Consider the following 24,266-nt stretch of genomic DNA (forward strand, 5'->3'; position numbering starts at 1 on the left):
ACAAGCAACAACCTTCACCACTTCCTCTTCATATAATAAGGTACGGTAGTCACACCACAAGTTCATGACAGCATGACTGGATATCAATTGGGGTTTTCTAATCCCAAAATACCACAGTACAACTACAACTTATGATGCTAATATCATTGATATGTTATGAGTCGGTACGAGTGTTTGACAAAATGCGTGTATCAACCAAGCTGGGAGATGATGTCGAAGGCAGTGCCACACAGGCGCTGCAGCTCATCCTCTCTTTTGGCCATCGCCGCCGGGAACGCCATGCCGGGATTCCTCCGGAAGAAGAGCCTGCCGCATGTGCTGGCGTACTCCTGGGCCGCACCGATGTGCACGCAGGCGTAGTCGTAGTTCTCCTGCGCCAGCGAGCCGAGCGCCCACCGCAGCGCCTCGCCGGCGTTCTTGTACTTCTCCACGCAGGTCCCGAACGCCGACCGGGACGCCGCCGCCTCGGTAGCGTTCTTGGCGAGGCTGGCCGCGTACGCCGCTGTGGTCTTCGCCTTGGCGACGGCGATCCGGAGAGCGATGGCGGATAGGGACTTGACGTCCTTGGCTCTCAGGCTGCGAGGGTCGGATCGGAGCGCGGCGACGCAGAAGTCGTAGTTGGACGTCAGGCTGCATGTGGTTTGGATTAACGTGGAGGAAGGTGGAGGTGGTGGGGAGGCAAGCGAGGGTGTGAGGAGAAGCAAGAAGAAGAAGAAGAAGGAGGAGGGAGAGGAAGCCATGGCAGTGGTGCTTGGGCAAAGGAGGCTGTGTCAAGGAAGGAAGCTTTACATGGCACCACTACTTTATATGTTGGATTTCGTGCTCCACTAAAAGCAATTAGTGTTGGGGGAGAGCAGCTCCGTTGTCCTTTGCGAGAATGTTACAGCGAACGTGCCATGCTGCACAACCTTTTGGAAGAATCAATCGGTGCAGTGCAATTACCGAGTCCAAATCATTGATACAGCCTCACACCGTGACACAGGTGGATTCATGCAACCATTGATGTGGGATCGAGAAGGCAAACCAAACCGGATTGCTTTGCATGATCTAATCTAATCCTCGGTGTCCTCTGAGTCGATACGAAGACAATGATTGAGCAGAATCTGGTGCTGGTGGTTTGTCTTATTAGTGTTGGGTTGATGTCGGGGCTCGTACGACGCTCGTGCTAAAATGATTAAACACCGGTTTGCTATATTCCCAGTGTTCGTTCGTATTTGACTGTCTGATGTGCTAATGCACGTCGTGGAGTCAACCCGGTTTGATGCTCGTGCAATTGCACTGTCGGTGTTGGCATAGCGCACTTGCTCATATGGGGATGATTGGTGTAACCGACACCTATTACTAACATCATAATGTCATGTTCTAGCACTATGTGGATGATACTTTGATATCTCATGCTTGATAGCTTGACACTATATTGATCGATAACTCGACATGATACTCTAGCACTATGTTGATATCACGTTTGGCACCTAAGACATTATAAGTTACGTCTATGATTATTGCACGTTTTTCATATTCGACGTAGCATACTTGTTCCTCGACATTAAGTTAATATACGTCTTCAAGTATAGATGTCCTAAAACCCCACTATGAAAGGTCCTATCACCATCAGTTTCGTTCCTCGACTCTCCATTGATTCAACACTTGATCGACACCTCATAAACAAAACTAACTTAAGTATTGAAGGAGCTTTGTTGGTTATACCCTCGATATAATTTTGTAAGGTTTGACACTTTGTGAATCGAAAACATTCGACATTTTCTTGGCACCGTTCAAAGACAAACGTGAAATGAAATCTTAGTTGGCTGGCATTTTGATCAAACAATCAAAATTTATATTAATGCATTGGAGCTAAGGGAAGGATCCTTTCGCGACATGACTTAAGGCAATCTTTTATGTCATAATCGAACAATCATAACCAACATTTATGCTTACAAAATTAGATTTAGAGTCGATAAATATTGGTTTAATACTCAGGTTATAAACATGAAGAAAAACATATCTCCGTCGATATATAAGACTCGTCTACAGATGGTTAAAGTCATCATCAGCATTTAATAGGAAGTAACCTACGATTTCACAAAGTCGTTAAGCGTTACTCGGACGTATGGATTCACCGAAAACATTATGCATTGCGTATGAAGCTCTGTTAGGAACGAACACGTCATGTTAACTGAGTGCCTAAGATGGTGTTAAGCTGATGATGACTCTTTGGACGAGCTATCGCCCAAAAACAAGAAATTGAATATAAAATAAATAATAGTATTTGGTGTGGCATAAATGATGTCGTATCGATGATCACATCGATCGAATATGATATGATCGAAAATTGGCCCATCCCGAGTCCGGTTGAAATGGTCATCCTCACCCATACCGCACTGTCAAATTGGCCGAGAAGGACGACAACAAGAGTTCTATTTGTCGTAGGACTGTCTTCTTTCTCGCTTAGGTAGGGGTCACAGAATCCACCATGACGGTTTTGGGTGAATTAATTGTGATCTTTTAGCTCTATCACCTGCACAAAGTAACCATGATGTGCTTGCGAATCCATCCATCCCATATCATTGCACCACTTCCCTTTATCATCTTCACCTCTCAAGAAAATAAGAAGAAGAGGAAGAAGGTGGGGATCACAGGATGAGCATCATGTGCTGTTGCAAGAAGGTTGGCTTTTCGAATATGCATGGGTTATTCTTTAGATGGTAGATAGAGAGAGAAGTTGGCTCACGATGCATCATGCATGTGGGACAACAACAATATGGGGGCGAGGATTCTTTCTTATCTAAAAGAACTATGATATTTGCTTGTTATATCTACATGTACAAGAATCAAAAGATAAATAAATTCATGCTAATCTTCATTAAATTAATTTGGTCTTTAGTTTCATTAAAAAAATAAAATCAATCGATATAAAGATAAGATTATGTATATTAATCCATGACAAATAACGTATTGATATGAAGAATATGATCATGGAAAAGTACGTGAAAACTTTTCTTCGAGTTTGATGTGATTGAGCGTACAACATAGATCGATCGTAGGCGTATGAAATCCACACCATATTATTTTTAAATTCTAATTAAATATATTTATCTTAAATAAGATTTTTTAATCCTCGAGTTATTATGAAACGTGATATGATCAAAAGATTTTTTTTTCCCTCCAAAATAATTTGAGCATATGGAATGGGAGGATATCTCTCTCATCTTGAATAATTAATAATTAAAAAAAATGGGAAAGAAAAATTTGTGTAAACATTTAATGGACCGTTCAATACAAGTCAAAAAAAAAAAAGGGGGTCTCAAATAAATGTGATGCCAACAAAAGCGAACACAATTGGCCCAAACAAACTTGTGAGGTGGGAAACTTCTACTGCGTCCGGAGGGGCCTTTCATGGCTGTTTCGTAAAGATAAGGATGATGGAGACTCAACAGAAGGCTCTCCGACCACCACACGGCGGCTGGGGGGAGACGGAGACGAAGCCACCCACGATCGTTACCGTAGTTCTCTCGTGCCGCCGCCGCCGCCATGAGAATCCATCGATCCATCATAATTGTACCATTACGACCGTACTTTAACTATATTTATAATTATATTATTTTATCAAATGGTAAATTCTTATTGGCTAATTTGAGTGGGCTCCACATCCATAGGCTCCCATCCGCCTACTATTAAAGCACGCTCATTGCCATCCGATGAAGCAGGAGAAGGGCGGGCGAGCGAGCGAGAGGGAAAGGGGGAGAGGAGAGAGTTGTGGAGGTCCTTCGAGTTGGGCAATCACGGCTAGGTTTGGCGCACGCCGCTGCCCCCTCCAACCCCAGGTGGAGACCCTAAAGCTCGGCGCCGCCGCCGTGTTGGACAAGAACCGCACCCCCGCACCCCACGGTGGTCGAGGCGCCCTCCCCTCCGCCGGTGGTAGCCCCTCTGACCTCCTTTTCCTCGCCGGCGGCGGATCTCGCTGCTTCCTCCTCCTCCTCCACCACCACCTCTCCTTTTTTCTTGTTCTCGTTTGAGTAACCGCGAGAAACAAGGCGCCGAAAGATGCTGTCCATCAAGAGGGTTCCCACCGTGCTCTCCAACTACCAGGAGGAGAACGCCGGCGAGCCCCTCGGCTGCGGCCGTAGCTGCCTCGGCAAGTGCTGCTTGCCCGGTAAGGCGCCCCAAAACTCGCCTTGATTCCGTGGTTCCCCTTCAAGATCCGATGTTTTTGCCCCGCGGGTTTCTCGATTTGGTCCTCAAGATTTCTGTGTGGTGATCGTGGGCAGCCTCGAAGCTTCCGGTTTATGCCTTCAAGAACGACCCAAGGCCGAAAGCTTCGTCCGTTGGGACGGACGAGCTGCCGCCTGACTTCTTCCTCAACACCCTGTTGCTTGGACAGGTATTTTCTCGGGGCGGAACCCTTCAAGATTCGATCTTTTTCTTCTTTACCGTTTGGTAGTGCAACGTGGCTGTGGTGTTCTTTCTAGTGGGAGGATCGGATGAACCGTGGGCTGTTCCGATACGATGTCACTGCGTGCGAGACCAAGGTGATCCCCGGAGACCATGGCTTCATCGCGCAGCTGAACGAGGGTCGCCACCTCAAGAAACGTCCCACCGAGTTCCGTGTGGATCGCGTCCTCCAGGCTTTTGATCCTGCCAAGTTTAATTTCACCAAGGTGGGGCAGGAGGAGGTGCTCTTCCGCTTTGAGGCCGCTGGAGGCGATGAGGCTCACCCCTTTGAGAGCGATGGCAACGAAGGAACCAAATCTCCCAGCGTAGTTGCGATCAACGTGAGAGCAATTTTCGATACATCCCTCCTTTTCTTGATCAAGAACTATGTGATTGAAGTTTCTAATGGTTACAGGTTAGCCCTATTGAGTATGGCCATGTGCTCCTGATTCCCCGTGTGCTCGACTCATTGCCTCAGAGAATTGACCAGGAGAGCTTCTTGCTCGCCCTTCGTATGGCTTCTGAAGCAGGAAGCCCTTACTTCAGGCTCGGTTACAACAGTTTGGGTGCCTTTGCCACCATCAATCACCTGCACTTCCAGGTGAGCCCATTCAATTTGCTTGCTTGTGACTAAAGATTGGATTGCTGTGAGATGTCATGAACTTGTGGGATTGCTGATGGGAAATTTTCAATCGTATCATGTCAGGCTTATTACTTGTCTGTGCCCTTTCCGGTGGAGAAAGCTCCTACAGCAAAGATACCCACAAATCAGGGTCGATCCAAGAGCGGAGTGACAGTCTCACGCTTGCTGAACTACCCTGTGAGGGGTCTCGTCTATGAGGGAGGAAAACATTTGAAGGACCTGGCTGATATGGTTGCTAATTCATGCGTGTGGCTTCAATCAAACAATATCCCTTTTAATGTGCTTATTTCTGACTCAGGCCGGAGGGTCTTCCTCTTCCCCCAGGTAAACATTCGTAATCTTAATATATGCTTTTTATCATAAAATGCTAGTCCTATTTATTAGATTAAAGTTATGAAATGACATCCATTTAACGATTCATGGAGCAACAACCATGGCTCTCATGTCAACTTCTGGACCTCATATGGTTTTATCTTGTTCGCATGTGATCTTGATGATGACCAAGAACACTTGAATCTCAAATGCTAAAATTAAAAGAAATTAACTTGTCTTAATATATATTCCTATTGTTGGTGTCCTTGGATATTAGTTCTCGCAGCTATTATTGTGGCTAAAAAGCTTCTCAAGATTGCTTGTGCTCCTTGGCTTAATATCAAAGTGAATGTTGCTAATCAGTGAAATTCTAAATAAGTTTATGAATTCAGTAATTGATGAGCATAGTTATGCTGAACCTTTGTTATGCAACAACATATACTTTTTTGCAAATAAACTGTAATGATAAAACAGTTGCACAAAGAAGTTTTTACTACAGCCAGTAGCAGCACAAATTCCAATGTCATTTATGCTGGAAATCCTTATTTTTTTTACTGGATAATTTGTAAACTCGACAACTTATACTCTTGACTTGTTTCCTAGTTACATGCATTAAGGACAGTGAATCTGCAATACTTTCTACCCCATCAATCTAATCCCAGAGAGTAAAAATTAATAGTAATGGTGGTACAGACATTGGAACAAAATTGCAACCACAAAATGGTTTTATGCGTGTGAAATGAATGTTTGGATTGCATACTTGGTGAAGCTTGTGCTTTTAACTGACTTGTGTATGCGATGGGAGTAGATCTTTATAAGAACTAAAGGAAGCTCTTAACTATGCTAGGCACTGATACAGATGCTCTTGCTTTTTAACTGACTTGTGTATGCGATGGGAGTAGATCTTTTATAAGAACTAAAGGAAGCTCTTAACTATGCTAGGCACCGATACAGATGCTCGTTCTTTCTCAGTTGCATCTCTTTAATTGTTATGCATATCTTTGTATGCGTGTGTGTTTTTAGTTTTCAATATGTGAACTAAACCTTGATCACTGTAGAGAACCTATTTGCAACAAGAATGATATTTGTGGATTGGATGCCTTTCTCACTTGTCCCAAATTTGCAGTGTTATGCTGAGAAACAGGCACTTGGTGAGGTAGGCCAGGAGCTGTTGGATACACAAGTGAACCCTGCTGTTTGGGAGATCAGTGGCCACATGGTGCTGAAACGGAAGAAGGACTACGAAGAGGCATCAGAGGATTATGCTTGGAGGCTCTTGGCAGAGGTCTCCCTCTCCGAGGAAAGGTTCCATGAAGTGAAAACCTACATCTTTGAGGCCATAGGTCTTGTGGAGCCTGAAGAAGAAACGATCCATGAAGACGAGGAGAAAGGGACTCCATCAAATTCCTCAGATCCAATGCACGCTCCTCAGTTTCCAGAAGGTTGCCTGATTCTTCAGTGAGGCGCATGGCTTCCATAACTATCAGTATTTGCCGTGATTCGACTATGCATAATTGTTTCCTAGTGAAATAAGTGCCTCATGCACACTGTTTAGGCCCTTCAATGCTGCCTGAACTTGAAGTGGTCCTTCATGGATTGATAGATGATATATGTGCGTCACTGTAGGTAAGCAAGCGAATCATATGTTCTATGTATGGTGTCAGACTCCGTTAGCAGTTCCTATATTTTTAGATGTTCAAACTCAAGTCTGAACATGCCAAACTTTAGCAATTAAAGCCTTGTGTTGCTCCTTATACTTGTTTTTAGGCAGCTGAACAATGGCATGTTTTGCACTGATTATTGTGTAATATCTTGATTAGTCTCACGTATATATATGTGATGCAAATATTGGGTAAGATTAAGATTAATGTATAAGAATCTTGATGAGTATGTTATTATTAATTTTATTTATACGTTATGCTATACATTAACTATGCCAAGCTCAAGTATTACTCACAAAATATATATATGTGATGTGCAAAAGTCAAGTATTACTCTATCGTCATTATAATTTATTATTATTATTATTAATATAATTTAGATGTATTATTTGATTTATAACTTTATTTTCCTCTTTAGGTATAAATTTATCGGATGAGATTTTAAAATTTTAATATAATAAATAAAAAATAAATTATAGGACGAGATTTAAGGGACTATCACGTAATGCACATTTCCAAGTATAATGGTGTGGCTGCCAAAAGCGAACCCAGCCGGGCGACCGCTCATAATGAAGGCGGTCGGCGCATCGCCCCCCCACGTCGCCTAATCATCTCTCCACGATCATATCCCCAGCTTGTGAAGCCACCACCCACCCTTTGTATTATTCAAACCCACCCTCCTCTTTTGCGTGAGAGCGCCAACCCACCACCGCCAAAAGCATCCCACTAAACAAACCCAACCCAAAGGCAGAAAGAGAGCTCCGACCAACCAACACCAATTAAAAGATTGAAGGAAAGGGCAACCAAACCCTCCTCCGATTCCCCTTCTCCTTCCCCTTCTTTAATCCGATCCATGGTGTTGGCACCGGGAAGGCGCCCATGTGGGGCTCCTCCATCTCCCCTTTTCCCCTGTCGATGTCTCTCCCCTAACACAGGCACCCTGGCACAATCGGGAGGAGGAGAGGAGCGGAGAGCGTTGGCTCGAGGAACCGGTGATGGCCAAGGAGACGGAGTACTACGACGTTCTTGGCCTCACCCCGTCGGCTTCCGAGGAGGAGATTCGCAGAGCTTATTATCTCAAGGTGGCTTTCCTGATTCCTCTTAGGATGCTATTTAGTTGTATCGGCGCTAGATGGTGTTTGATGGGGGTGTTGATTCAGGCAAGGCAGGTTCATCCTGACAAGAACCCGGATGATCCTCAAGCTGCGGAGAAGTTTCAGGCAAGTCGGGGCTCATCTTGATCGATAAGATCCAAGGAACCATCGCCTTCGATTGTGGGTTTGGCTTAGAAATGATATTGCCTGTACGATGCTTGTTGAATGGTCTGTGCTGCATGTATGGGCAGGCACTTGGGGAAGCATATCAGGTCCTGAGTGATCCGGTGCAGAGAAGAGCTTATGATGGTTTTGGCAAAGACGGCGTGTCGAGGTAATTCATGTCTTTCTGCTCACACATCTCTTTCCTTCGTCAGTACAATCGAGATCCTTGTCTTGCACTTTTTTCACATTTGACGTATCTCTTGCATGATATTAGATATAATTCAGTCCTAATGAGAACTAATGGAATTGTCGAAAATTCCAACTGTTTTCCATATTGCAGAAACCATATCCAAAATTAAGGTTTTAAGACCTTGATACACTCAACATCATGAAAGTAACTCAAGATTTCTTATCTTGTTGAAAGGATCGGTCTGTGTTAAACATGTGCCAAGCATTGCTCCCACGGCAAAATCCAATAAACTATGGGAATGTGGGGTTTAAGTTGCATAGTATCTGATGAACAACATGATTCTACCTACTAGCTCAGAAGCTTGTTTCCTTTAAAATTTACATCTTTGACTTTTATGAGAGCAAAAATGCTCACACCGCACACAGAGATCTGTTTCATCTACTCTGAATACCTTCAGATTAACCCTCACTTTGCTGTCTATAGTTAGTGTCCTGCAAAATTTTTTGCTTAGATTTCTTGTTTGCCAAGGATTGTGCATGCATGTTTTTATGTTGACGTTCTTGTGCGAATATTGGTGTGTGCATCCAGTTTCCTATTACGTGTACTGAAATTCTCCTCCACATTTTTACCATGTTCTATGTTCTGCCTATTCTACCAGCATGACTACAATAGTTAGATGGTCTACTCTTTGTTTATTTATTCTGTCCATCTTATAGCATAGATGTTTATTAAAAATCGGTCCTGCTTATATCTAAGCTCGGTATTTGATTATTTGAAATCAAGTGAACTGGTTTTTTTCTTTAGTCTTTCGTTGTTAATGAGCTATTGTTTCACAATATTTCAGAGAAAATATGGTAGACGGCACTGCCATCTTTACCCTTCTTTTTGGAAGTGAACTCTTTGAGGACTACATAGGACACCTCGCTGTGGCATCAATGGCTTCAACTGAAGTAACAAGTGAAAATGACAGTCCCGAGAAACTTCAAGATAGGATGAAGGTGTGTATGGAAGTACAATTAAATTTTATTTTAGTTTTTGTAGTTTCTGGCCATTGACTCAGGAGATATTTTTCTTTGATTATGAATACAGAATGACATTTCTATGATGTACATGGAATATTCCACTTAACCATGCTGGATTAAGTTGGAAAAGGATAATCTCAATTGTGGAAACTAATTCTTGTCACATTTTTTTAATGTTATTGGTTCACCATTCTAGGATTCCAATTGTGTAAAAGAAGATGAAATGGATCTGTTTTAGTTGTTATCCTCATAACTGAAGTTTCGTATTTATTATCATGTAGGCTGTGCAGAGAGAAAGGGAAGAAAAGCTTGCTAGGTTCTTGAAAGATTTCCTTAATCAATATGCTTCTGGTGACAAAGAAGGATTCTTTCATCATGCAGAAGCTGAAGCAAAGAGGCTCGCCAACACAGGTCAGTAACTGAATTCTTTTGTTATCTCTGTAACTGGACATTCTAAAGGTCATGCTTGATTTCGTTTATGGTTTTGATTGACATATTGTAAGGTGTATCTCTATATTACATATAATCTAATAATCTATACTTGAGTGCAGAGAGAGTGAGAGAAAGAGAATGCTATATGAGATATGCTCCTAATACAAGGATCCCAAGGTCAGATTCGCACTCAAAAATTAATAAATAACGAATTAGGAATACCAAAGTGATTTATGGACTAAGAAATGCTAATATGAAAAACATAAAAAGCATGCCACCATCAATCTTGGACAAAAATCAAATCCTCTTTAGTGAAACCCACAAATACAATTATATTTTTTAATGTGATATTTTGTTTTGCAGTAAACTCTGCTACTAAAATAGTGGAATTTTGTCTCTTCCTTCGATTTTAAATACTTAAAATCTATTTTAGCTGAGAGACTCTTCAATTGGAGTGTCCACACCATTGGTATACCTTATTCTACCATTTGAAGTTTTTCAATATATCTGCACATGGAATAGGCCTATTGACTAAGCTATTTCGTGTTTCGATTGTGTGATCGATCTTCTTCCTATCTTCTCTTTTCTATTGTGTTCCCTATTTGGGCCATGCCCTAGAGTATTATACACATGCTTTGCATACGAGGGGTGATAAGAAACATTTAAAAAAACAAAAAGATGGAAATGAGATGGGGCTATACAAGTTGCATGGACCACAGTTCACTTATCCATTACACAGGAAAGTTCCTTGTTTGACTCCACTTATCCATATTGATTAGCATCATAACTGGTGCATCAAGTTAGATGTGTTCAATTGCTAAAATCATTTTCCAATCTGACTACAGCTTTTGGAGTTGAGATTCTACAAACCATTGGTTATGTATATGCAAGGCAGGCTGCGAAAGAGCTAGGCAAAAAGGTAATGTATCTAGGTGTTCCTTTTGTTGCGGAATGGGTGCGGAACAAGGGACATTTCTGGAGATCACAAATCTCAGCAGCTAAAGGTTTGAAGTTATTCCTCTCTCCTTGTTGTTTCAGTTATTTCTTGAAGGTGGGTACCCCCTTCCATCTTTACTAACTTGTTCCCAATCAATGGCCTAGGCGCTTTCCAGTTACTGCAGATTCAAGAGGATATTTGCCGGCAACTCAACAAAGATGGCACCATTACAGAAAAGGATGTCGAGTTACATATGCGAATGAATAAAGACTTAATGGTTGAATCGTTGTGGAAACTGAATGTTGTAGATATTGAAGTGACACTTCTACATGTATGCCAAATGGTAGGTTACAGAAGTTTGTTCATCAGTCATACGAGTCCACAAAATATTGATATTTATGTATATAACACTATAAGGAAATATGGCATTCTGTTGGATATCAAACGTCTTCGGGTCTTCATGCAAAATCTAAGATGTATTCCAGCATGAAGATCATTTTTCTTGAAAGGCTGTTCACCTTCCTGAACATGACATAAGACGTAATGGCATTTATTTTTAAACTCACATGGAATATAGACATGGTAAATTTTGTCTAGTCTTTTCTCAAGGACACTCCTTAATTCTTGGTCAGAAGAGTAGCTGACTTGAAACCCTTTTCATTCTGGTTCCTTCCAAGTTCCTGCTGTTTACTCTAGAAATTCTAATCTATACTGATCTGTGTCTTAAATTATGATCATGTATCTCACTGTCTGAAGTATGCATTTTGATATCTCACTGGTGGAAGACTTATTTTGGCATTTGCTGAAATATTTTACAGGTTTTGCAAGAAAACAGTGTCAAGAAGGAGGAACTTAAGGCACGGGCAGTTGCTTTAAAAATCCTTGGAAAAATTTTCCAGGTATGGAATCCATCTAACTTTACTGTTGCTCTTTCACACAGTGCAAGGTCTAAACTTGATGAGTTGGATTCTGGCATGCCCAAAATCACCTAAAATTGTCAAGAGCAAATAAATCTTTGCATAGAACTTCCAATTACGCCATGATTTGGTGCTTATTCCTCTACTTTAGGTTTTGATATAGCCTTGGTTGCTCTTAGTCCATAAACCTCTGATTCAACTCTGTGTTGCTTCTCTTCTACATTTTGGTATTTTGGCTCCACATTTAAGATCATCATCGACTGAAGTTCATAGCTTCAAAGTTTAAAGCTAAATTTCAAACTGCATGTGGTTTTGATGCCATGAATCTTCTAGATAAAAGTGTGAATACAAAACATTTAGATAATTTTACAACTACAAGTACCTTTGACCTATATGTTAAACAAGATTATGCACATGTATGCATCAAGTTCTCATACAAAAAATATTAAACTCAAAATACGAAGGGGGCATAGTCTGTGGAGGTTAACGTTCCAATTGTTTGAGCTTTGACACGAGAAACTGGTCAGATTTTTGGGATGATAAAAAGTCTGCATTCAGAAAAATCTTTGGTTTTTTACTTCAATTTTTTATATGCAATTCGATGCTAACTACTCTTAACTCATGCACAATTCTTGGTTTGTGGTGCCCAGGGTAGTTCCCTGAAGAAGGAAAAGTATGCATTACCTGCTCCTGCTTCAAAAGAAAAAATAGTCCAAGATGATGACACTAGTTCCGATTCTAGTTCAGTTGAGGATTCACCACGGAGGCTTCCTTATCGAACTCCATTTCTTACACAGGTAAACCTGTTATCTTTTTTTGTTAGTTTCACAAAAAAAAGGGTCTATTACCTAATTTTGACCGGAGTCACATTTCGAGCATAACATGCAGCAGTCTAGTTATGATTCTCTCAATTATAACTAAACTTTCAATGTCTCTGTCACAGAAAAAAATTGGACCTTCAACAAATTACTAAAAATGATCAAACTTAGGATAAGCCAATACTATACCATGTGGAGAAAGCCTCCTGAGTTTTCATATTCTTGGTTTCAGGGCATTGGAAGACTCTTCAGATGCCTATGCAACCCAGCATATGACGTGGATGATGATCCTGAACCCCCAAGCAAGTGATGCTGAAACCCTCAAGTTATGCTTGAATGTGGAAGAGTTCTGTTTTACTCCACTTCAACGTTGTGTATATTGGTGCAGGTCTTCCATAAAACATCTCCTTTCCATTTTGTCAATTTCAGCCAATTTTAGGACCCATTCAATCTAAACACTTAAATTTAGATCTCCTAGAAGGTTGGGATTTATGGATTTTTTCTTTCTTTCTTTTAAATACCCTTGAACATATCTCTGAAAATACCAGCTCACTTTTTTTTTGCTTGATTGTCATATAGCCAATGCAAGTAGAAATGTACTGAAACAAAAGGGTTTTCATGTATGTCTATCTCTTCAGTCATTTATTGGACAGGAATGCTTTCCATTGGTTACATCTATTTAAACATGCAATATTAGAAAAATGATCATGGTAATTGTCTCCCATCAAAATAGTGACAAAAAAACAAATGATTTTATGACATTCTCGGCCTGATTCAGTCTTATAAAGTGTCATTGGTTGATCAATATTCCTGATTAAGTCATGGGCATCCCTTCAGGCCTATCTGACATAACCTGAACTTCTCAATTCCTTAACTAGTTTTTTCCTTGCAGTTGCCACAAGGTGCCAAGGCATAACATCAGTAAAGTAGTTAAGATAATGATACTGAAGATTTAGAAAAGCATAGATCCACAAGATTATATTCATCCTACAACTTGGTCTGGAAAAGGTCATGCAACTTAGTCTGTGTGAGCTACAATAAAGATATACTTCAAGCTTAGGTCACAATTTCCATGCTCAAGATGATATCTGTCACAATTGTGACATGCATGGGTCACATCTTTTTTGTGTGCAGAAAATTATTCCTTCGTGTGTTAAACACAGTCTAGCACTTGTCATGCCTCCCTACTCCATGCACAAAATGATATCCGTCCATGACTACAGCTTTAGCTGCAATTAAATGTGGCATCACCAGATTTCTGACTCAAATATAAGGACAGTTTGTCTGGTCATTCTAAAGATAACATCTGGAACAGTTGGTAGGTATTCTGTTACTGTCTACATTAAGTTACCGTCATTGTCTAATACGCATTGATCTAGATTCAGTTGTCCATATTTTTTCACTTCTGTGGTGTTCCTCTTATTGATAGACATGTTTCAGAGAAGGAATCAATATGTAAAGGTACACTCTTGTTTTCCATGTTTAAAGTCCATCAACTAAGTCTATAAGAGCAGCTGTCATCAATTTCAAAGTTAGTGAAGTTAACTAGATTTTTGGAATGGAGAAGAAACTGAGGAACTCTACATTAGTAAAAAAGATGATTTATTTGGGCCTCGTCAAAGCTTCATTGTCTTAGGCAAATCATGTCACTTGTATAATTGCTTAGATGGAAAAATGTTGCCCGACTGAAAGGTCAAGTGAAACAATCAATAGTTGAGGAGTTCATAGGAAAAACTATAGGTCATGTAACTAAAATCAAGTATCTTTGATAGACATTTTCATATGTGACATTGAACTTTGTTTTTGATATTTCTAATTCTGTAGCTGGTACATCCCAAGTTATGAGCCAGATTGTTAACCCTATTGAAATTTTTTTCTCAGATTGTAACATTTATTCTCTAGGATTGATGATGCACTGTTTCTGTCTCCTAGAGAAAAGAGAAGAGAGCTAATGTGTTGATAAGGTGAACCACCTCAGACCCATGGTGTCCACAGAACAATGACAAAGAAGTCGAAATGTGTTAGGAATCTAAAAAGACAACCCTAATGTATTATTCCAGAGTTGGTCTTCACTTGAAAATATGGTTGGAAAAGAACCACAATTTCCTCTCAAATCCTTTGCCAAGAGACGTTAAGTGCTCTGCCACGTCCACACAAATTCCATCTCAAATAACCTATCAAAGTCATGGCAGTCTCTAAAACTCACAGGTTGTGGTGTCTGGATGTACCTTGTGTCTTAGTTTGCCACCTAAAAGAACTGATGGACACCATGTTGAGATTAATGAGGATCACTCATGCTCCAGATATTTGGATTGCTTCTCTGACCTCCAGTTCTAGTTAGCAAGATATAAATTTCTCATGATTGTTATTGGTGAAACAGATGGCTTTAGTTTAAGATGTTTTAGATCTGATAACAGTACATTTGAAGTAATCTGTTAATGAGTTTTTAACTTATGTCCTTAACATGTGATATTTGAGCCTAGCATGCATACGTAGCTCTTTGGAACTACTAGTTTATTATTGGCACATGTAGCACCTTCAATTTTTCCAAAGTGTTGCTTTATGTGAAAGAAATGTGAACAGCCTATGGATAATTTTGTGCCTGATTGGTTTGTTTGCACTTCAACTTCCTTCTTTGTGAACAACCACAAAGATTGTACATTTTGAGCATCTTCTTGAGGATGTTATAAACTAATGGCATGAGACAATTGCCTCTCATAATTGTGCTAGGACATGACCCAGGATCAACTTCTGTATTGAATCATCATCATGTGTGTGTGTGTATATATATATATATATATATATATATATATATATATTATTATACACACACACACCTCATGGGAATGTTCTATGGCTTCTGGCCTTTTCTTATATCCTTGTTGAGATACTATCTCAGATATTGTGTGGATGCATTGTACCAGTTGATGTCATACTTTATTTGACACCAGTAGTTCTTCTAGAAGCAAACTTGGTTTCATTCTCACCCTTTGATGAGGGCATCAGGGACAGCTGTTGGCCATGTCACAATTATTGGGCAGGCATTTTAATAGGCTGGACCCACTTCCAATGCTTATCTTTCAAGAAGATAAATCTGCTTTCTGTGATGTTGTTTGTTCTTAGTGACTTACTACCCTTAAGATGAAAGAAAAAGAAAATAATAGGACTTTGCTTTCTGTGGCTTTGATTCCAGGATTTTTGTCTTGTACTCCAAATGTCAATAGTATGGTCCCAAATCTGACATCATAGCTTTTTGTGACTGAATTTTTTATTTAATTATTATGTAACATTTTGTATTAGATGCTTGCAGGACTCAAACTTTTTAGCTATTCATTACATGCATCAAACATCTCTCTTTATAGGCTGTATAGGTTGTTTCTCTTTTTCTCAGTTTTTTTATTATTTTGAATTCTTAACTTATTTAGTTGCAGATCTCTAGAAGAATCAAAAAATTAGTTTCTCATAAAAAATATATATAATTCATCCTTGAGATCTATCCATAAATAATAAATTTATATAGGAGTAATAAAAATAAATATTTATCTTGAGATATTTGAATTGATTAATATAGTATTATAAAAATGATAGATTTTAGGCATGAGTGTCATATTTATGTATATATATGTGTGTATATATATATATATCATTTGATATAATAATTTTTTTATTTTTTAAAAATATAGAATGAATAATTCCTGTGACCGAGAAACGCTGGTAAACGCATTGCATGAATAGATAGATGTGGAAAGTAGATTTTTTTTTGGTCTGAGCTCAGGGCTTTGCTTTGGACCGAAGTAACGTGCCGTGCAAACCGGGGTGGGGTCCAATCTGCGGTGCTGTATACTTCAACATGTGTTTGACCAAAACTACCCTTGTCATCGTCATGATTTACGTCTTTTTTGTGGGGAGTGAGAAAAGATGTCCGGATGCTTTTTCTTGAGTACCAAACAATCTTTCCTCCTCCCTCGTAATTCTGAAGTTAGGAAGTCATTCAATGCTGATTTGATCACCGTGTCTTCCAAGTCAGGGCCGGGAAACTTAATAGGACCACGGCATCCTTTTGCTGACGTCATTTGGAATTAGAAAATATACAAATAAGATTGAGATGGTAATTTCGAAATAAAAATTAAGAGAAGCCAATTATTCACCATAAGAAAGACTCGCCTTCCATCAAATGGGGGAGATTTAGGCGGCCATCCCCTCATGACATTTCACCATCAATACCACATGTGCATGGCAAAGAAAACAAGTGTTCTAGATGAAGGTAGAAGGCTCTAAGTCGGTCTCCCTTGCAATAGGACAAGCGCATCAATAGCACATCTAGAAGCCCATGACTTTGCATCCACCTCTCCCACCACACACACACACAAAAAGCTTAGAAAGGAAAGGTGACGGGAAAAGGACCCCAAATGACTCCTGCATTAAAACCTGACCTTGTCTTGCTCAAGACACAAGCACATGCCCTCCCTCCTCCTCACCATTTACACCATCCTCATCCTCATCTCTCTCTCTCTCTCCCCGTCTCTTGCCATGATAGCTCACCGACAACGACGAGAGTTCTCCACCGGAGACCAGTTCAGTTTTGCGAACCCAACCCACGGCGCAAGCGACGGACAGACGATGGAGCGTGCCACGGTTGCAGCAGGAACCAAAGCCAAGCTCGGCCCATGGACTCGGAGAGCTTCCTTGAACCTCTCCGGTTACAGCCAGCGCGACGGCGACGAAGATTTCCGATGGCTGCCCAAGGAGGATGGCGATGACTCAGGCACTCCCTCGCCGCCGTTGTGGAAGAACGTGGGCCTCCCGGCGACTCGGTCTGCCGACAATTCCCCGGCGCACAAGCACCACCACGGTATGCAGGCGTTTCCGACGTCACGAGCTGAGGAGATCGCCAGGTACCGGCAGGAGATGTTGGACTTGGTGAGGGACATGCCGGAGCCCGCGTACGAGCTCTCGCTAAGGGACATGGTGGAGGCGCCGAGGGTGGCGAAGACGGTGCAGGAGATGATAGAGAAGAGGAGGACAGAATCGACGGATCGAACTAAAGAGAAGAGAAGGCTGTTGAGGAAGGAGAGCATCGAGACCGGGGTGTTCCTTAAGATGTTCGTGCCGATTTCCATAAGAGGAGGGAGAAGGAAGAGCTTTGGGGGCTCTAATACTTGCTCAAAGGTTTCACCGAGGCCCGTCTCGGGGGAAGCAGAGAAGGGTGGGCTTGAGGTCACGGAGGGAGAGTGGTGGGAGAAGGAGTTGGGTGGCAGAGGAAGCAGCAGTAGCAGTTCCAAAAGCAGCAGCAGTAGCAGCTCCAAAAGTAGCAGCGGAAGTAGCACAAGTAGAAGCGGTAGCAGGTGAAACTTCTTCTTTCTCATCTGCAACTACATAATGAAGAAGATTCCATGATTGTAACATAATGGTTTGATGTTGCAGGAAGATGAACGGCTGCTACGCTTTCTTCCTCACAAATAAAAGCAGCTCCAAGGAAATTTAGGGATGCCAAGTATTTTGTTTTGCTGATCACTGGAAGAAGAGAATGCAGCATGACATGTACAGTGGTTTCGACTTGTGCTTTGATCTCATATGTTTTTAAATCTAGTTTATGAGAAGCTGAAAATTATGGTTTTAATTGTGGGGTAAATTTCCATCCATGACAAGAATTTTGAAGTTGATTGGTAAGAGAAACAAGATTGAAACTTGTCTTGTTTGTGGAAGAGGAAGAACAGGACATACGGTCGACCTCTCTGTTCTCCCTTCACTTTATTTGTTGTGTAGTAATGTACAAATCAGTCTCCATATATGTATATGTATGTATGTATGTATGTATGTATATACATATATATATATATATATATATATATATATATATCGGTATATGAAAAATATTAAAATATATTTTATTATTAAAATATCAAATAAGGAGAAGAGAATTAATTGGTAAGGAATCACATAATCCACGTGGCAATCGCAGACCTCCCATGCACGTACGTGAGTGTCGTCACCCCCTCTTCCAAATGAACCCTATTCGGAATTCCTTCACGTATTGGCTTAATTTTGAGTTGAGTTGAAACCAAAAAAGTATTTACAAAATTAAATCAAGGTTGAAATGAAAAATTATTTTATTTTTATTCAAAAATATTTAGAAATTAAACATCATGTAAATACAATCCATGAGTAATGGAATTTTTCTTGTGTAAAAAAAATCAAAAAATAAAAAGGAAAAATATTCACTCATTTCATATTTAAATATAAAACAAAAGAAATGTTTACGTAATGCTTTGAGATTCGCGCAGATAGCCAGGGAGGAAGGGGAAGGGGACGGGGGAAGTGAGGTGACGGCACCGGGGAGTAACGGTATCTGTCTGTGGCTGTTGAGATTTCATCGCGCGTTCCTAACGATAACGACGACGACGACGACGCGCTTCCTCCTCCTCGAAACCCCACCATCCAAAACCTACGACTCCATCTTCTCCCGTCGATCGCTCTTCGGATTCGCCGTTTGATCGACGCAGAATCAGTCACCTTCCATTGACTATCTTTATTAGTCCACGAGCTATTTGTGTCGTTGTCATCAAGAGATCTTGTGCTGTGCATTATTGATTACCGCCTAGCTGCTTTGTGCTGGACCTGAGCCCAAGCATGTACCAAGGGTTGGTAAATGGTCTCACACTAAGCTTGCTGAAATGGACCGTTCAGACCTTCGTGGCCATCATCGTTTAACATTTCATTGACCCTAAGAGCAGCTTGCTTTTGGTCATATACTAACATTCAATCATTTGTATCCTTATGCACTTCAATTTATTGCTTGAGATTTTAATTAATGTTTGAACTCTGTTAACTATCTTATTAAGATGGCAAAGGTTCAAAAGAAATGCTTTTGGTGGTATACATTCTTTCTCCAGATGTGCTCATTTACAACAAATGGAATACTGCTTGTACTAGACAAACTTTAGGGAGCATCACTAAGATGCATTTGCGAATGAAATATCTCCTTGTGGATCATGTGGAAGAGTATGGGAAGTCAACGGCGTTTTTGACAAGTGTTTTGCAACGTTTGTTCTATGATTTGACAACTCGTATTTCTTAGCCATTAGTTGATCATATCCTAGTATGTTGCGCAGACATATTTATTGCTGCATGAATTGCTTGTCTACTTATTGCATTGGTATCCAACCACCAGTGAATTCTAACATTTTGAGCTGATGATTAGTGATTGTGGGTGAAGCTGCCAATTTTGCTGCTTACGCATTTGCTCCGGCCATTCTTGTGACTCCTCTTGGTGCACTTAGCATAATAATCAGGTATTACTGTGAGTTCCATGTCATTTATTTATGAAAAATATTCACATTTTATTGCAATGACCATTTTTATTTTTCAGTGCGGCATTAGCACATATTATCCTACGGGAAAGGCTGAATATTTTGGGTATTGTTGGCTGTGTTCTTTGTGTTGTGGGATCAACGACAATTGTTCTCCATGCTCCACAGGAGAGGGAAATCGAATCCGTGAAGGAAGTGTGGAATCTTGCTACCGAACCAGGTCTTTGTGTATTATTGTGAGGGATAGCGATCTGCCTTGAGTTGCTTTTGCTTTTACCTGGCAGTTCTTTATGATACTCGTCACTTTGGTTTCAATTTGAAGTCTAATAAATGTTTGAAGTATTACTAAGGCTCATTTGCATGTTCTTTGCAGCCTTCCTCTGCTATGCGACTATCGTGGGTGCAGTTATTTTGGTGCTCATTTTTTGTTATATCCCTCGGTATGGGCAGACAAATATAATGTTTTATGTTGGTGTCTGTTCCCTAGTTGGTTCTTTATCGGTAATGACTTGTCCCTACATAATTAGTTTCATGTTTTTCTTGAGCTTTTATGATGTTCACTTTTATTAAATCTCAAATTGGACAGGTCATGAGTGTCAAAGCTCTTGGGATTGCTCTAAAATTAACATTTTCAGGAATGAATCAATTGATATACCCACAAACTTGGGCTTTCACCATTGTGGTACTTATTTGTGTGGTTACACAAATGAACTATCTAAATAAGGTACCAAGATTTGATGAGTTTCATTATGAATTTCCCCTTTTATCAATATCTTAAATATAATGTGTTATATATGTCTATTGAGTCCATTTTCTGCATGATTCCAACATATTGGACACACTAACAAATTCTTGATGTATCAATTTCATACTTCTGCAAAAGAAAGCCCATGCTGTGGAAAAGTAGACAGACGTTTGGAAAGAAATAAACATTGAAAAGGTGACTAGGATGTTCCAGATATTCTGATTAAATGGTCTAGTGACGGTTGGTTCATGAACTTAATTTTAGCTGGGGGACTACTGTTAATTTTGACCAAGTTCTTTAGGTTCTTAGTTCAAATTGTGAAGGCACACAAGTTGCCAACAACTCAGTCTTCTATTCTTTTGTTGGCTTGAAGGTAACATCTAGCTATAGTTAGAGAAAATGATGTAGTGCTTGAAGTCTCCGCTTGTGCAAGTGTCCTCATTGAGCTCTATTTTGCATCCTTCTCTTCTCTTTCCTATTTACATTTTATATTTTTCTTTCTTTATTTGGTCCTATTGCTTCACCTATCAATGGCCTACAGCTACAGCTGATAAGGAGTCCTGTCATATTCATTCCTAAATATGTCAAAGCATTTATTGCTATAGTGTTTCTCTATAAAACAGACGGTTCTTTTAAAGACAACTTTTGTTCCTTTACTTTGTCTAATAAGATCATGTTTCTTATGATTTAGATTGTTTTTAGGCTTTATGTTCTTTATATTGTATGCTTTTTGAAACAAAATGATCTGATATCCATTGTCTGCAATCTATCTCACAATAATGTCTTTGGCAACTGTATTTGTTTTTATATTAGCTTAGTTTTATAAAAAAAAAAAGAAGGGAAAGATGGTCAATTTCTTGATAATGCCTATTAATTTGTTATAACTATGGTTGGACTATGATCACATTAGCATATTCATAATGTATGCTTTTTGAAACAAAGTGATACTGATATCCATTGTCTGCAATCTGTCTCACAATAATGTCTTTGGCAACTGTATTTTTTTTATATCAACTTAGTTTTATAAAAAAAAAGAAGAAGGGAAAGATGGTCAATTTCTTGATAATGCCTATTAATTTGTTATAACTATGGTTGGACTATGATCACATTAGCATATTCATAATGTATGCTTTTTGAAACAAAGTGATATGATATCCATTGTCTGCAATCTGTCTCACAATAATGTCTTTTGGCAACTGTTTTTTTTTTATATCAACTTAATTTTATAAAAAAGAAGAAGGGAAAGATGGTCAATTTCTTGATAATGCCTATTAATTTGTTATAACTATGGTTGGACTATGATCACATTAGCATATTCATAATGTATGCTTTTTGAAACAAAGTGATACTGATATCCATTGTCTGCAATCTGTCTCACAATAATGTCTTTGGCAACTGTATTTGTTTTTATATTAGCTTACTTTTATAAAAAAAATGGGGAAAGATGGTCAATTTCTTGATAATGCCTATTAAGAATTTGTTATAACTATGGTTGGACAATGATCACATTAGCATATTCATAATGTATGCTTTTGAAACAAAGTGATCTGATATCCATTGTCTGCAATCTGTCTCACAATAATGTATTTGGCAACTGTATTTGTTTTTATATCAGCTTAGTTTTATTAAAAAAAAAAAGAGGGAAAGATGGCCAATTTCTTGATAATGCCTATTTAATTTGTTATAACTATGGTTGGACTATGATTACATTAGCATATATGCCTTGGAAACAACTATACTGATGCTTAAGATTTCATTACCCTTCCAAACTGCTGCATATCTAAATCAGACATGTACGGAATTAATCTAAGCTCGAGTAAGTCACCAACTTGGTAAGCTGGGTTTCGAAATAAATTGGATTTGTGGGTGCCATACTCGTGGGCCAATAACCCTTTTTAACTGTCTGTCTTTTAACTGTAGGCACTTGATACGTTTAAGACGGCAGTTGTATCACCAATTTACTATGTGATGTTTACATCGTTGACCATTTTGGCTAGCACGATCATGTTCAAGGTAATGCTTGCACTTGTTCTGTTAACTTCATTTATTTTCATTAGAAGAATAATAATATTGGACGTCATAATGCAGAAAAGTATGCTACACAGTTTTAGTTTTCCTTCATTTGTTCCTCCCATTGGCTTATTTTACCATGCTTTAGATTTTTCATGTCCGTATCAAAACAACTTACAAGTATATCTGTATGGTTATCCTTTGTTTCTTGTTGTTGATTTATTTGAGATGCTCTTCTTTTGCCTTTGGATCTTCATGTCATTTCTTCTTAAGTACGCACTAGCAGATGGAATAACCCATAGCATAGAATTTGAGTCTAATTCTGATAATTAAATGATGTTTTCTAGATTTGAATACTGCTACTAAGCTTCCGGAGGTAGTGAATGTTATACGTCTGTCTCTATTTCCTCCTCGAGGAAGAGACACTGCCTGGGATGTTGGTTTTCTTGGTTCTCTCAGGACAACTTGGGAGATTCGTATGTGCACCACATTGTCACCAACAGTTACAGATTTCTTTTTTGAGATGCCTTGGCTACTTTTTTTCTTTTCTTTTCTTTCAACTTAATGAATTGCCAGCATTCTTTGTATAGTTAGTTCTGCATGGATTCTGGTCATAGATGATGAATCGGTGTTCTTGTAATTGTACTAGCAGGAATGGGATGGGCAGAACCCGACGCAGATCGTCACGGAGATGTGCGGTTTCGTGACGATTCTTTCAGGGACATTCCTGCTTCACAAGACGAAGGACATGGCCGACGGTGGTACGTTGTGCTTCTCCGTCGAGGGTGTTGGTGTTGCAGTGCACACCATACTTGATCGAAGAGCTGAAAGCTTGTTTTTTTGTTGATAGGTCTTGCGACATCGCCGTCGCGATTCCACAAGCATGCCCATGAGAACGGTTACACCTACGAAGGAATTCCTCTCAAGTGTCATGAGCCTTCGAGGGCGCCATGAGGTGAGCCAACCAAGTACGCTCTCAGTCTAGCTTTTAATTACTAGAGAATACGCTGCCTGCATTCATTGGCTTAAATGGCATCAAACTGGATATTTGGATGGATATCGTGGAATCAGTGAACGCCATGTCAAGATAGATTCCAGGTTTACTCTAATTCTAGGCATCTGAGTAGGTATTTATTTTTTTGTTGTTGGACTGACTGGTAGTAGATAGATAATTCATGTTCTTTTGAGCTACTATACCAGAATTTCTTGGGGGGGGGCAATCTCCACCGTGACCTTCCCAATGAATTCTTCGCCTCTGCCACAAAAAGCAGAGATATCCCCACGATTCCTGATGCATACGAGCGGCTACGCCATTCGTACGCCGACCAAATAACTTCGATTTACTATGTTCATTATGGATCACAAATCATATGACTAATGCCCGACTCGGCTCGGCCGGACCCACTTGCTTGGGTGAGTCCAAATTTAGTGTCTCACAGAGCGTGGACCGCCCCAAACCCCTCTCACCACCTCCCCTTTATCGACCCGCCTCTTCTTAAAGCAAGCCATCGACAGCAACAGCTGCGGCCGAGAGGAGCTGCCACCCTCATCTTCCTCCTCCCCCACCCCTCCAATCAAA

General features: G+C 40.0%; 5 protein-coding genes across 5 annotated transcripts; 4 read left to right on the forward strand and 1 right to left on the reverse strand.

Moving 5' to 3' along the window:
- Positions 1-191: 191 nt before the first annotated feature.
- Positions 192-740, reverse strand: LOC135677422 (pectinesterase inhibitor 28-like). The gene has a single exon (XM_065189777.1). The coding sequence runs from the start codon at positions 738-740 to the stop codon at positions 192-194; it is 549 nt and encodes a 182-aa protein (XP_065045849.1).
- A 2,948-nt stretch (positions 741-3,688) lies between these two features.
- LOC135676209 (GDP-L-galactose phosphorylase 2-like) lies at positions 3,689-7,140 on the forward strand. Its single transcript, XM_065187133.1, has 6 exons — positions 3,689-4,153; positions 4,269-4,381; positions 4,470-4,772; positions 4,847-5,032; positions 5,138-5,398; positions 6,513-7,140. Exons 1-6 carry the CDS (start codon positions 4,045-4,047, stop codon positions 6,846-6,848), a joined length of 1,308 nt encoding a protein of 435 aa, XP_065043205.1. The 5' UTR covers positions 3,689-4,044; the 3' UTR covers positions 6,849-7,140.
- Positions 7,141-7,735: 595 nt separating this feature from the next.
- Positions 7,736-13,272, forward strand: LOC103987672 (chaperone protein dnaJ 10). Its single transcript, XM_009406043.3, has 10 exons — positions 7,736-8,129; positions 8,208-8,267; positions 8,393-8,475; positions 9,341-9,494; positions 9,800-9,929; positions 10,796-10,954; positions 11,052-11,230; positions 11,706-11,786; positions 12,455-12,601; positions 12,855-13,272. The coding sequence occupies exons 1-10, from the start codon at positions 8,043-8,045 to the stop codon at positions 12,930-12,932; spliced, it is 1,158 nt and encodes a 385-aa protein (XP_009404318.2). The 5' UTR covers positions 7,736-8,042; the 3' UTR covers positions 12,933-13,272.
- Positions 13,273-17,018: 3,746 nt separating this feature from the next.
- On the forward strand, positions 17,019-18,242 carry LOC103987673 (uncharacterized). The gene is made up of 2 exons (XM_009406044.3): positions 17,019-17,967; positions 18,047-18,242. The coding sequence occupies exons 1-2, from the start codon at positions 17,081-17,083 to the stop codon at positions 18,105-18,107; spliced, it is 948 nt and encodes a 315-aa protein (XP_009404319.2). The 5' UTR covers positions 17,019-17,080; the 3' UTR covers positions 18,108-18,242.
- Positions 18,243-19,592: 1,350 nt separating this feature from the next.
- Positions 19,593-23,799, forward strand: LOC135677423 (probable magnesium transporter NIPA4). Its single transcript, XM_065189778.1, has 8 exons — positions 19,593-19,665; positions 19,824-19,914; positions 19,992-20,152; positions 20,306-20,433; positions 20,519-20,656; positions 22,598-22,690; positions 23,340-23,448; positions 23,538-23,799. Exons 1-8 carry the CDS (start codon positions 19,593-19,595, stop codon positions 23,639-23,641), a joined length of 897 nt encoding a protein of 298 aa, XP_065045850.1. The 3' UTR covers positions 23,642-23,799.
- The last annotated feature ends 467 nt before the right edge of the window (positions 23,800-24,266 follow it).

Source organism: Musa acuminata, chromosome BXJ1-6 (genome assembly GCF_036884655.1).
Source record: "Musa acuminata AAA Group cultivar baxijiao chromosome BXJ1-6, Cavendish_Baxijiao_AAA, whole genome shotgun sequence".
In the NCBI taxonomy this organism is placed as follows: domain Eukaryota; kingdom Viridiplantae; phylum Streptophyta; class Magnoliopsida; order Zingiberales; family Musaceae; genus Musa; species Musa acuminata.